General features: G+C 57.9%; 3 protein-coding genes across 4 annotated transcripts; all 3 read left to right on the forward strand.

Moving 5' to 3' along the window:
• The first annotated feature begins 1,688 nt into the window (after positions 1–1,688).
• Positions 1,689–4,646, forward strand: LOC128810918 (uncharacterized). Of its 2 annotated transcripts, none has more exons than XM_053984094.1 (3): positions 1,689–1,880; positions 2,164–2,892; positions 3,109–4,646. In XM_053984094.1, exons 1-3 carry the CDS (start codon positions 1,800–1,802, stop codon positions 3,880–3,882), a joined length of 1,584 nt encoding a protein of 527 aa, XP_053840069.1. In that variant the 5' UTR covers positions 1,689–1,799; the 3' UTR covers positions 3,883–4,646. The 2 variants fall into 2 exon arrangements, 1 of the variants encoding a protein (XP_053840069.1); XR_008438177.1 differs by having other exon boundaries at positions 1,814–2,892; positions 3,109–4,048; positions 4,283–4,646.
• A 1,543-nt stretch (positions 4,647–6,189) lies between these two features.
• On the forward strand, positions 6,190–7,242 carry LOC128809978 (uncharacterized). Its single transcript, XM_053982477.1, has 2 exons — positions 6,190–6,344; positions 6,628–7,242. The coding sequence occupies exons 1-2, from the start codon at positions 6,264–6,266 to the stop codon at positions 7,240–7,242; spliced, it is 696 nt and encodes a 231-aa protein (XP_053838452.1). The 5' UTR covers positions 6,190–6,263.
• Positions 7,243–10,452: 3,210 nt separating this feature from the next.
• LOC128810034 (fibrous sheath CABYR-binding protein-like) lies at positions 10,453–12,687 on the forward strand. The gene is made up of 3 exons (XM_053982592.1): positions 10,453–10,685; positions 10,969–11,697; positions 11,914–12,687. The coding sequence occupies exons 1-3, from the start codon at positions 10,605–10,607 to the stop codon at positions 12,685–12,687; spliced, it is 1,584 nt and encodes a 527-aa protein (XP_053838567.1). The 5' UTR covers positions 10,453–10,604.
• The last annotated feature ends 351 nt before the right edge of the window (positions 12,688–13,038 follow it).

Raw genomic sequence — 13,038 nt, forward strand, 5'->3', positions numbered from 1 at the left:
AATGAGACTTGTGTTGTTTTTGCCTTTCTAGGAATGACACGGCAACAAAGCTTGTGAAGGGTTGGGAGAGTAAGACATATGAGGAGTGGCTGAAGCATCTGTGGATGTTTAGTCTGGAGAAAAGGAGGCTCAGTGGACACTTTAACACTCTCTACAACTCCCTGACAGGATGGTTGCAGCAAGGTGGGGGTTGGATGTTTATCCCAGGCAACAAAAGCTGTGGAAATGGTCTCAGAGTGCAGCAGGGGAGGTTTGGGTTGGCCATGCGTAAGTATTTCTTCACTGAAAAGGTGGTTAAGCCCATTGGAATGGGCTGCCCAAGGAGGTGGTGGAGTCACCATGCCTGGAGGTGTTCAAGATAAGTCAGGACATGGCCCTCAGTGCTGTGGTTTAATTGACATGGTGATCAATCAAAGGTTGGACTTGATGATCTTTGAGGTCTTTTCCTACATTAATGATTCTGTGATTCTGTGATATCAGGAATCATAGCACACACCTCTGGAGATCAGGTTATCCATTGGAGGATTGCTCATCCTTCTCAAAGAAGAACACAACATACACATCAACGCAGCTTGACCCACAGGGTGAAGACCCTTGCTTCTTTATTTCTGCTAATTGAGATGGTAACTATAGGTAAATGCTACACCATCCACCACATGTCTTCCTCAGCTGTGGTTGCAATTTGCTGCAATAGCAATTAAAAGGGAAGGTGATGAGGGCACCTGGACCACTGATAAACAAAAGGTAATTTGGGATTATGACGCTCACTCTGAAAGTGTTTCCAGTCTTGGTGACATCTTGTTAATGACACATATTACCCCATTGATGGTAAAGCCACAGCTTTTCTTTTAACTGTGTTTGGTGCTTCAGCATCTGCCTTATACCCAATTATTGTGTTGATTAAATCACAAAGGAACTGTCCTCTATCTGTTAGAACAAACAAGTATGAGCCCCAAATGGGAGCAAATGGCCAGCTATGAATGTTGATGTCTGACTAGACAGGAACGGCAAGAATTCATTTGGTAATGTGTATTAAATGAAGCCACAGGGTGAAGGGACTCAAAGCTGGACACAGGATATGAGGTGTGGCCTCCCTAGTGCCAGGAATACAGGGGTAATCACAGCCCTGGTTCTGCTGGCCACACCATGGCTGACACAGAATGCCAACATGCCCCGGCATATCCTGACCAAGATCCCACACCCCTCTGCACCCTCGCTGAAATAAAGAACGGACATTTTCCTTGGCTCTGCTTTGGTATTTATCTTTTTTTTTCAAACACACTTTTTAGAGTCTTTCACAGCAGCCACCAGATTAAGTTCAAATGGAACTTTTGCCTTTCTGATGATCTCTGTACCTGAGGTCAGTGTCAAGGGCTGGGACACATAGTGCTGTGGGTGGACAAAGCACTCTGGCGCTTTGGCACAGGGCTTCCTTGGGGATGTTTAGGGGAGAACCAAAAGGTGAGAGATGAGAGAGCTGTGGGTCACTGGGAGAGGAACAAGCATAGGCAAAGTTGAGGGGCAAAGGCATTAAAAAGGCCTTTGTGTCAAGGGGCATGAGCATGGAAACCGCCAGGCCTCTGGGAGAAAGGGCAGCCATGCCCAGCAGACCTTTGTGACCCGCAGTGACACCGTGCCCAGAGGCCATTGTGATGCGGGTGCACGTCATGACCCTTGGGGCTGCCAGACTCTGCAGTGGCCACTCCCAGCAGAGCAGCTCTCTGAGGAGGCAGCAGCTTCTCTGGAGGCAGCAGCTCCCCTGGGTGATTGTGGCCAGTGGTCATTAGAGCACTGCCACAATGTTAAGGAAGGAGGAAGTGAATGCTCACAGCCAGCCCCGTGAGGGGCAGCCACTGCTGTACCGGCGGCGGCGGCAACAGGTGAGGGCCGGGGATGGAGGGACAGCCTGCAGTGGGAGCTGGGGGAAGCCCTGGGGCAGAGACAGCCAGGCCTGGCACCAGCCCATGCTCTGCGGAGGGGCTGGTGCTGGGATGGCCCAGGCACAGCAATGCCCCAGAGGCAGCGAGCCCAGCTGGGAGCCCGGCCCAGCCTGGCTGCTGTGGCCAGCACCTGCCTCGGGGCCAGGCCTGGGCTTGCAGGCACGTGGGGGACACTGTGCTCACACAGCCGCCTCCATCCCGTGCCTCCTCCTGCTTCCCACAGGTGACCCCCAGGCAGCCACAGGCAGCACCTCAGGTCACCTGGACAACCATCACACCCATCCCTGGGGACAGGCCCACTCTGTTCCCCAGAATCATCCCGTCATGGAGCCCCACCAGGTCCCGCACACGCAGGGGCAACCAGGGGGGCGGGCGCTCCGTGCCCCGCAGCAGTGTCACAGGGCCACGGAGATTGTCCGTGTCGGACTTGCCGCCTCTCCACGGCCCTCAGTTGACACTGGCCCCCCCACAGCAGCTCAGTGCTCAAAGCTCAAGGGCATCCACTGACTGCGTTAAGCTGCCCCCTCTGCCAGCAGCAGCAGCAGCCTCTGGATCCTCTCCCAGAGGCACAGCACGTGCTGTGGGCCCCATGTCCTGGGGCCAGCGAAAGCATGTGCCACCTCCTCCATGGGGCACTCTGGCTTCAGGCAGAGCCCAGGGAACACTTTCCCTGGGGAGCAGAACCGGAGGGCTCTGGAATGGGTCAGCAGCAAGGCAGGGCCACCGCCTGCCACCCGTGACACCTGCACGCGGCGCGCCGCTCCGCACCGGGGTGCAGCCGGCTTGGAAGCCTGTGTGGTGCTCTGTCTGTGAAAACCCACAGCCCTGTGCCACTTCTGTAAAGGAGCTGGAGGAAAAGCGGGAGGAGGAAGAGCACCCAGAAACACAGGCTGCAGGAGAGCAGGACCGAGACCTGCAGAGCGCATCCCTTGCCCCGTTGGAAGAGAACGAGGTAGAGGCATAAGCTTGTGGCCTGGCTGGAGATCCATGGGATGAGGGCCACGGCAAGCTCTTCCTCACATCAGAGCCTGAGGAAACCTCAGGTTTCTCAGCTTCTCCTTTGTCTGGAGGCCCCAGTGAGGAGAGGGCAACTCGTTGTCCAGCTGAACACACTGCACTTCACAAGCAGCAGTGGGTGAGGCCTGAACATTTGCTTAATCTTATGCAGGAAAAGCGAGAGGAGCTGGAGAAGGTGGAGGAAGACAGAATGTACGCAGAGCTCTTTGGAGAGATCTTCTTCTCCATGGGCAATGAAGAAAGTGCCATGACGTCCAGCTGCGATCTCAGGGATCCATCAGGTGCCACGCCGGAAGCAGCTGCAGACCCCTCGGTGCCACTCAGTGCTTGCAGCATGGCAGAAGAGGCCAGAGGAGAGGCACAAAACTACTTGGAGCTTGTGTCTCGTGAGCTGTTGGCAGACTTGGGGTCTGACTCTGAGGATTCGTCGTCGCTGGAAACTCTTCTGAACGAGCTCCTGGAGAAGTGGGAGCAAGAAGAAGCGGCAGGAGAGCGGGCCAGAGAAGCAGAGAGCCCGTTGTCCATCCCGCCGCGAGACGAAGAGTTAGAGCCAGCAGCTACTCCTCCGGATAGCGACCTCAGCGACCAGGGGCACAGCGAGCCTCTCCCCGAGGAGGCAAAGGGGTTTGCGGTTTGCGCCGCGCCTGCCGATGCCGCGGACGAGGCCGACGCGGCAGGCACGGAGGCTGGCCGTGCCCAGGCCGCCCCTGCCCAGGAAAAGCCCTGCGGGGATGAGGCGCCGGCAGGAGCTTGCCCGGCGCCTGCCCAGCCCCTGGCCCGCAGCGTTCCTGCCGGCCCCGCTGGCAGCGCAGCCGTCCCGCAGCCCCCGGCCCCACGGCGATGGCGCTTCACGGCCAAGAGGGCCCGGCGGGCTCTGCGCCGCCTTTTCTCCTGCAGCTGCCTCAGGGGGCAGCCGGAGGAGTGAGCCCGGGGCCAGCACCAGGGCGTTCAGCAAAGATGCCGGCTCGCCCTGAGGATGCCCAGCTCCCCGGGGCAGCGGCAGGTCCCTGAGGTAACGGCACCAGGGTGATCCAAAGACGGGATGCATGGATGGATGGGTGGATGGTGGCCAAGGCAACCACTTGCCAAGGGTAGGTCCTGCTGCCAACCCCAGCCCCTCACCCCATGCCAGCAGCAAGGCAGCCTGGTCAGGGAGAGCTGGATGAGGAAGGGTGACAGTGCTGATGATTGCATAATCCCACAGTGCTGCATTGTGGGGGTGCATGTCCACTCTGCTCCAGGCTGCATTTGAAGCTCTGAAATGCTCCTTGCGCCTCAGCATTGCAGGTAAATGAAGGCAAACCCATTCTCTCTTCACATGGCAGATAGGAAAATGCCTCCCTGGATACCAGCAACAACATAGACTGGTGAAAGGTGTTAACCCCGGCTGAATGACCTGGTGTCCTCAACTCCATAAGAAGCACCAGGGCCCCAGTGCAGAAGCTCCCACTGGGGAAGGAGCAATGGGACGCCGCTTGTGACCAGCGTCTCAAACTTTCCCCTGTCTGACATCTTCCCCTTCCCACTCCCACTCTTCCCCACTCAATCCCACTCTTGTTCTTCCCCACCTCACCCCAGCCCAGCCCAACCCTTGCTCTTCCCATTCTTTCCTTCTCATTATCCTCTTTCCCATCCCTTTCTCTCTGCCCCACATTTACTGTTCAATAAAACCCCCCTTGTTCACTTTGATAGATGGTCTTGTTGGCACCTTAGTTCGCGCATAGGCATCTCTCACTGATTGCATCTTAACAGGGTCAGCCAGCACTCGAGGTGTGGCCTCCGCAGTGCCCTGCACAGAGGGACAGTCACTGCCCTCATCCTGCTGCCACACTAGTGCTGCACAAAAGGCCAGGAGGCCTCTGACCTAGTTGTCCACTTGGCCACATGCTGGCTCACATTTGGCCACTGTCAGCCAGCACTCTGAGGATTTTTCCTGCTGGGCAGCTTTCCAGCCATTCTGGCCCCAGCCTGCAGGTCCTGCAGGGTCTTCTTGGGACATATGGGCAGGAGCCAGGCCTTGCTCTTCTTGAATCTTACTCCTCTGGCCTCACAACATCCATCCAGCCAGCCTGGCCCCATCTGCCGGTAGAGCCTTCCTACCCTCCAGAAAATCGACACTGCCACCACCTTGGTGTCAGCTGCAAACTGACTGAGGGTGCCTCATCCAGGTAATTGACAGAGGTATTAAACAGAACCTGCCTACCTGTGATGACATATGTGAAAACTGTGTGTATTCGGTTCCAGCATTTTGGTTGTGCTTTGGTTAGTTTTGTTAGTTTTGGCTTTAGAGTGTTTACTGTTTATAATCATCCTGTTTATCCTGTCAGAAGAAAAACCAAATTCTATCCATCCAACATGTAAACCACATACAATGAACTCATTACATGAGATGTTATATTATTACATTAACTATGACCCATAAATGAGAAAACCTATTGATTAACTATCCTCTTACCTCTGATCTGGAATATGTCATATATTTATGACAAAGAGGCAAGAGATAACTGGACTACCACTCAAGGAATTGGTAATGTGTTTTAAATGTAGCCACGCAGTGAAGGGAATCAAAGCTGGACACAGGATATGAGGTGTGATCTCCCCAGTGCCCAGCACAGACGGACAATCACAGCCCTGGTTCTGCTGGCCACACTTATAGCTGACACAGAATGCCAGGATGTCACTAGCATGTACCTGACCAAAATCCCGCCCCTCTGCATCCTCGCCGAAATAAAGAACGGACATTTTCCTTGGCTCTGCTTTGGTATTTATCTTTTTTTTTCCAAACACACTTTTTAGAGTCTTTCACAGCAGCCACCAGATTAAGTTCAAATGGAACTTTTGCCTTTCTGATGATCTCTGTACCTGAGGTCAGTGTCAAGGGCTGGGACACATAGTGCTGTGGGTGGGCAAAGCACTCTGGCACTTTGGCACTGGGCTTCCTTGGGGATGTTTAGGGGAGAACCAGAAGGTGAGACAAGAGAGAGCTGTGGGTCACTGGGAGAGGAACAAGCATAGGCAAAGTTGAGGGGCAAAGGCATTAAAAAGGCCTTTGTGTCCAGGGCCATCAGCATGGAAACCGCCAGGCCTCTGGGAGAAAGGGTGGCCATGCCCAGCAGGCCTTTGTGACCCGCAGTGACATCGTGCCCAGAGGCCATTGTGACGCGGGTGCACGTCATGACCCTTGGGGCTGCCAAACCCTGCAGTGGCCACTCCCAGCAGAGCAGCTCTCTGAGGAGGCAGCAGCTTCTCTGGAGGCAGCAGCTCCCCTGGGTGATTGTGGCCAGTGGTCATTAGAGCACTGCCACAATGTTAAGGAAGGAGGAAGTGAATGCTCACAGCCAGCCCCGTGAGGGGCAGCCACTGCTGTACCGGCGGCGGCAGCAACAGGTGAGGGCCGGGGATGGAGGGACAGCCTGCAGTGGGAGCTGGGGGAAGCCCTGGGGCAGAGACAGCCAGGCCTGGCACCAGCCCATGCTCTGCGGAGGGGCTGGTGCTGGGATGGCCCAGGCACAGCAATGCCCCAGAGGCAGCGAGCCCAGCTGGGAGCCCGGCCCAGCCTGGCTGCTGTGGCCAGCACCTGCCTCGGGGCCAGGCCTGGGCTTGCAGGCACGTGGGGGACACTGTGCTCACACAGCCGCCTCCATCCCGTGCCTCCTCCTGCTTCCCACAGGTGACCCCCAGGCAGCCACAGGCAGCACCTCAGGTCACCTGGACAACCATCACACCCATCCCTGGGGACAGGCCCACTCTGTTCCCCAGAACCATCCCGTCATGGAGCCCCACCAGGTCCCGCACACGCAGGGGCAACCAGGGGGGCGGGCGCTCCGTGCCCCGCAGCAGTGTCACAGGGCCACGGAGATTGTCCGTGTCGGACTTGCCGCCTCTCCACGGCCCTCAGTTGACACTGGCCCCTCCACAGCAGCTCAGTGCTCAAAGCTCAAGGGCATCCACTGACTGCGTTAAGCTGCCCCCTCTGCCAGCAGCAGCAGCAGCCTCTGGATCCTCTCCCAGAGGCACAGCACGTGCTGTGGGCCCCATGTCCTGGGGCCAGCGAAAGCATGTGCCACCTCCTCCATGGGGCACTCTGGCTTCAGGCAGAGCCCAGGGAACACTTTCCCTGGGGAGCAGAACTGGAGGGCTCTGGAATGGGTCAGCAGCAAGGCAGGGCCACCGCCTGCCACCCGTGACACCTGCACGCGGCGCGCCGCTCCGCACCGGGGTGCAGCCGGCTTGGAAGCCTGTGTGGCGCTCTGTGAAAACCCACAGCCCTGTGTCACTTCTGTAAAGGAGCTGGAGGAAAAGCGAGAGGAGGAAGAGCACCCAGAAACACAGGCTGCAGGAGAGCGGGACCGAGACCTGCAGAGGGCATCCCTTGCCCCATTGGAAGAGAACGAGGTAGAGGCATAAGCTTGTGGCCTGGCTGGAGATCCATGGGATGAGGGCAACGGCAAGCTCTTCCTCACATCAGAGCCTGAGGAAACCTCAGGTTTCTCAGCTTCTCCTTTGTCTGGAGGCCCCAGTGAGGAGAGGGCAACTCGTTGTCCAGCTGAACACACTGCACTTCACAAGCAGCAGTGGGTGAGGCCTGAACATTTGCTTAATCTTATGCAGGAAAAGCGAGAGGAGCTGGAGAAGGTGGAGGAAGACAGAATGTACGCAGAGCTCTTTGGAGAGATCTTCTTCTCCATGGGCAATGAAGAAAGTGCCATGACGTCCAGCTGCGATCTCAGGGATCCATCAGGTGCCACGCCGGAAGCAGCTGCAGACCCCTCGGTGCCACTCAGTGCTTGCAGCATGGCAGAAGAGGCCAGAGGAGAGGCACAAAACTACTTAGAGCTTGTGTCTCGTGAGCTGTTGGCAGACTTGGGGTCTGACTCTGAGGATTCGTCGTCGCTGGAAACTCTTCTGAACGAGCTCCTGGAGAAGTGGGAGCAAGAAGAAGCGGCAGGAGAGCGGGCCGGAGAAGTAGAGAGCCCGTTGTCCATCCCGCCGCGAGACGAAGAGTTAGAGCCAGCAGCTACTCCTCCGGACAGCGACCCGAGCGACCAGGGGCACAGCGAGCCTCTCCCCGAGGAGGCAAAGGGGTTTGCGGTTTGCGCCGCGCCTGCCGATGCCGCGGACGAGGCCGACGCGGCAGGCACGGAGGCTGGCCGTGCCCAGGCCGCCCCTGCCCAGGAAAAGCCCTGCGGGGATGAGGCGCCGGCAGGAGCTTGCCCGGCGCCTGCCCAGCCCCTGGCCCGCAGCGTTCCTGCCGGCCCCGCTGGCAGCGCAGCCGTCCCGCAGTCCCCGGCCCCATGGCGATGGCGCTCCATGGCCAAGAGGGCCCGGCGGGCTCTGCGCCGCCTTTTCTCCTGCAGCTGCCTCAGGGGGCAGCCGGAGGAGTGAGCCCCGGGCCAGCACCAGGGCGTTCAGCAAAGATGCCGGCTCGCCCTGAGGATGCCCAGCTCCCCGGGGCAGCGGCAGGTCCCTGAGGTAACGGCACCAGGGTAATCCAAAGACGGGATGCATGGATGGATGGGTGGATGGTGGCCAAGGCAACCACTTGCCAAGGGTAGGTCCTGCTGCCAACCCCAGCCCCTCACCCCATGCCAGCAGCAAGGCAGCCTGGTCAGGGAGAGCTGGATGAGGAAGGGTGACAGTGCTGATGATTGCATAATCCCACAGTGCTGCATTGTGGGGGTGCATGCCCACTCTGCTCCAGGCTGCATTTGAAGCTCTGAAATGCTCCTTGCGCCTCAGCACTGCATGTAAATGAAGGCAAACCCATTCTCTCTTCACATGGCAGATAGGAAAATGCCTCCCTGGATACCAGCAACAACATAGCCTGGTGAAAGGTGTTAACCCCGGCTGAATGACCTGGTGTCCTCAACTCCATAAGAAGCACCAGGGCCCCAGTGCAGAAGCTCCCACTGGGGAAGGAGCAATGGGACGCCGCTTGTGACCAGCGTCTCAAACTTTCCCCTGTCTGACATCTTCCCCTTCCCACTCCCACTCTTCCCCACTCAATCCCACTCTTGTTCTTCCCCACCTCACCCCAGCCCAGCCTAACCCTTGCTCTTCCCATTCTTTCCTTCTCATTATCCTCTTTCCCATCCCTTTCTCTCTGCCCCACATTTACTGTTCAATAAAACCCCCATTGTTCACTTTGATAGATGGTCTTGTTGGCACCTTAGTTCGTGCATAGGCATCTCTCACTGATTGCATCTTAACAGGGTCAGCCAGCACTCGAGGTGTGGCCTCCGCAGTGCCCTGCACAGAGGGACAGTCACTGCCCTCGTCCTGCTGGCAACCTAGTGCTGCACAGAAGGCCAGGAGGCCTCTAACCTCCTTGTCCACTTGGCCACACGCTGGCTCACATTTGGCCACTGTCAACCAGCACTCTGAGGATTTTTCCTGCTGGGCAGCTTTCCAGCCATTCTGGCCCCAGCCTGCAGGTCCTGCAGGGTCTTCTTGGGACATAAGGGCAGGAGCCAGGCCTTGCTCTTCTTGAATCTTACTCCTCTGGCCTCACAACATCCATCCAGCCAGCCTGGCCCCATCTGCCTGTAGAGCCTTCCTACCCTCCAGAAAATCGACACTGCCACCACCTTGGTGTCAGCTGCAAACTGACTGAGGGTGCCTCATGCAGGTAATTGACAGAGGTATTAAACAGAACCTGCCTACCTGTGATGGTATTTGTGAAAACTGTGTGTATTTGGTACCAGCATTTTGGTTGTGCTTTGGTTAGTTTTGTTAGTTTTGGCTTTAGAGTGTTTACTGTTTATAATCATCCTGTTTATCCTGTCAGAAGAAAAACCAAATTCTATCCATCCAACATGTAAACCACATACAATGAACTCATTACATGAGATGTTATATTATTACATTAACTATGACCCATAAATGAGAAAACCTATCGATTAACTATCCTCTTACCTCTGATCTGGAATATGTCATATATTTATGACAAAGAGGCAAGAGATAACTGGACTACCACTCAAGGAGTCGGTTGGTATAGCTGACACAGATTGCCAGGATGTCACTAGCATGTACCTGACCAAAATCCCGCCCCTCTGCATCCTCGCCGAAATAAAGAACGGACATTTTCCTTGGCTCTGCTTTGGTATTTATCTTTTTTTTTTCAAACACACTTTTTAGAGTCTTTCACAGCAGCCACCAGATTAAGTTCAAATGGAACTTTTGCCTTTCTGATGATCTCTGTACCTGAGGTCAGTGTCAAGGGCTGGGACACATAGTGCTGTGGGTGGGCAAAGCACTCTGGCACTTTGGCACTGGGCTTCCTTGGGGATGTTTAGGGGAGAACCAGAAGGTGAGACAAGAGAGAGCTATGGGTCACTGGGAGAGGAACAAGCATAGGCAAAGTTGAGGGGCAAAGGCATTAAAAATGCCTTTGTGTCAAGGGCCATCAGCATGGAAACCGCCAGGCCTCTGGGAGAAAGGGTGGCCATGCCCAGCAGACCTTTGTGACCTGCAGTGACATCGTGCCCAGAGGCCATTGTGACGCGGGTGCACGTCATGACCCTTGGGGCTGCCAGACTCTGCAGTGGCCACTCCCAGCAGAGCAGCTCTCTGAGGAGGCAGCAGCTTCTCTGGAGGCAGCAGCTCCCCTGGGTGATTGTGGCCAGTGGTCATTAGAGCACTGCCACAATGTCAAGGAAGGAGGAACTAAATGCTCACAGCCAGCCCCGTGAGGGGCAGCCACTGCTGTACCGGCGGCGGCAGCAACAGGTGAGGGCCGGGGATGGAGGGACAGCCTGCAGTGGGAGCTGGGGGAAGCCCTGGGGCAGAGACAGCCAGGCCTGGCACCAGCCCATGCTCTGCGGAGGGGCTGGTGCTGGGATGGCCCAGGCACAGCAATGCCCCAGAGGCAGCGAGCCCAGCTGGGAGCCCGGCCCAGCCTGGCTGCTATGGCCAGCACCTGCCTCGGGGCCAGGCCTGGGCTTGCAGGCACGTGGGGGACACTGTGCTCACACAGCCGCCTCCATCCCGTGCCTCCTCCTGCTTCCCACAGGTGACCCCCAGGCAGCCACAGGCAGCACCTCAGGTCACCTGGACAACCATCACACCCATCCCTGGGGACAGGCCCACTCTGTTCCCCAGAATCATCCCGTCATGGAGCCCCACCAGGTCCCGCACACGCAGGGGCAACCAGGGGGGCGGGCGCTCCGTGCCCCGCAGCAGTGTCACAGGGCCACGGAGATTGTCCGTGTCGGACTTGCCGCCTCTCCACGGCCCTCAGTTGACACTGGCCCCCCCACAGCAGCTCAGTGCTCAAAGCTCAAGGGCATCCACTGACTGCGTTAAGCTGCCCCCTCTGCCAGCAGCAGCAGCAGCCTCTGGATCCTCTCCCAGAGGCACAGCACGTGCTGTGGGCCCCATGTCCTGGGGCCAGCGAAAGCATGTGCCACCTCCTCCATGGGGCACTCTGGCTTCAGGCAGAGCCCAGGGAACACTTTCCCCGGGGAGCAGAACCGGAGGGCTCTGGAATGGGTCAGCAGCAAGGCAGGGCCACCGCCTGCCACCCGTGACACCTGCACGCGGCGCGCCGCTCCGCACCGGGGTGCAGCCGGCTTGGAAGCCTGTGTGGTGCTCTGTCTGTGAAAACCCACAGCCCTGTGCCACTTCTGTAAAGGAGCTGGAGGAAAAGCGGGAGGAGGAAGAGCACCCAGAAACACAGGCTGCAGGAGAGCAGGACCGAGACCTGCAGAGCGCATCCCTTGCCCCGTTGGAAGAGAACGAGGTAGAGGCATAAGCTTGTGGCCTGGCTGGAGATCCATGGGATGAGGGCCACGGCAAGCTCTTCCTCACATCAGAGCCTGAGGAAACCTCAGGTTTCTCAGCTTCTCCTTTGTCTGGAGGCCCCAGTGAGGAGAGGGCAACTCGTTGTCCAGCTGAACACACTGCACTTCACAAGCAGCAGTGGGTGAGGCCTGAACATTTGCTTAATCTTATGCAGGAAAAGCGAGAGGAGCTGGAGAAGGTGGAGGAAGACAGAATGTACGCAGAGCTCTTTGGAGAGATCTTCTTCTCCATGGGCAATGAAGAAAGTGCCATGACGTCCAGCTGTGATCTCAGGGATCCATCAGGTGCCACGCCGGAAGCAGCTGCAGACCCCTCGGTGCCACTCAGTGCTTGCAGCATGGCAGAAGAGGCCAGAGGAGAGGCACAAAACTACTTGGAGCTTGTGTCTCGTGAGCTGTTGGCAGACTTGGGGTCTGACTCTGAGGATTCGCCGTCGCTGGAAACTCTTCTGAACGAGCTCCTGGAGAAGTGGGAGCGAGAAGAAGCGGCAGGAGAGCGGGCCGGAGAAGTAGAGAGCCCGTTGTCCATCCCGCCGCGAGACGAAGAGTTAGAGCCAGCAGCTACTCCTCCGGACAGCGACCTGAGCGACCAGGGGCACAGCGAGCCTCTCCCCGAGGAGGCAAAGGTGTTTGCGGTTTGCGCCGCGCCTGCCGATGCCGCGGACGAGGCCGACGCGGCAGGCACGGAGGCTGGCCGTGCCCAGGCCGCCCCTGCCCAGGAAAAGCCCTGCGGGGATGAAGCGCCGGCAGGAGCTTGCCCGGCGCCTGCCCAGCCCCTGGCCCGCAGCGTTCCTGCCGGCCCCGCTGGCAGCGCAGCCGTCCCGCAGTCCCCGGCCCCACGGCGATGGCGCTCCATGGCCAAGAGGGCCCGGCGGGCTCTGCGCCGCCTTTTCTCCTGCAGCTGCCTCAGGGGGCAGCCGGAGGAGTGAGCCCCGGGCCAGCACCAGGGCGTTCAGCAAAGATGCCGGCTCGCCCTGAGGATGCCCAGCTCCCCGGGGCAGCGGCAGGTCCCTGAGGTAACGGCACCAGGGTGATCCAAAGACGGGATGCATGGATGGATGGGTGGATGGTGGCCAAGGCAACCACTTGCCAAGGGTAGGTCCTGCTGCCAACCCCAGCCCCTCACCCCATGCCAGCAGCAAGGCAGCCTGGTCAGGGAGAGCTGGATGAGGAAGGGTGACAGTGCTGATGATTGCATAATCCCACAGTGCTGCATTGTGGGGGTGCATGCCCACTCTGCTCCAGGCTGCATTTGAAGCTCTGAAATGCTCCTTGCGCCT

Source organism: Vidua macroura, chromosome 1, assembly GCF_024509145.1.
Source record: "Vidua macroura isolate BioBank_ID:100142 chromosome 1, ASM2450914v1, whole genome shotgun sequence".
In the NCBI taxonomy this organism is placed as follows: Eukaryota; Metazoa; Chordata; class Aves; order Passeriformes; family Viduidae; genus Vidua; species Vidua macroura.

Bases quoted from the DNA above. Each gene is read 5' to 3' on its own strand.
- LOC128809978 (XM_053982477.1), top strand. From the start codon at position 6,264: ATGTTAAGGAAGGAGGAAGTGAATGCTCACAGCCAGCCCCGTGAGGGG. The intron at 6,345-6,627 runs GTGAGGGCCGGG...TGCTTCCCACAG, and splicing joins ACCGGCGGCGGCAGCAACAG to GTGACCCCCAGGCAGCCACA.
- LOC128810918 (XM_053984094.1), top strand. From the start codon at position 1,800: ATGTTAAGGAAGGAGGAAGTGAATGCTCACAGCCAGCCCCGTGAGGGG. The intron at 1,881-2,163 runs GTGAGGGCCGGG...TGCTTCCCACAG, and splicing joins ACCGGCGGCGGCGGCAACAG to GTGACCCCCAGGCAGCCACA. The intron at 2,893-3,108 runs GTAGAGGCATAA...AATCTTATGCAG, and splicing joins CCCCGTTGGAAGAGAACGAG to GAAAAGCGAGAGGAGCTGGA.
- LOC128810034 (XM_053982592.1), top strand. From the start codon at position 10,605: ATGTCAAGGAAGGAGGAACTAAATGCTCACAGCCAGCCCCGTGAGGGG. The intron at 10,686-10,968 runs GTGAGGGCCGGG...TGCTTCCCACAG, and splicing joins ACCGGCGGCGGCAGCAACAG to GTGACCCCCAGGCAGCCACA. The intron at 11,698-11,913 runs GTAGAGGCATAA...AATCTTATGCAG, and splicing joins CCCCGTTGGAAGAGAACGAG to GAAAAGCGAGAGGAGCTGGA.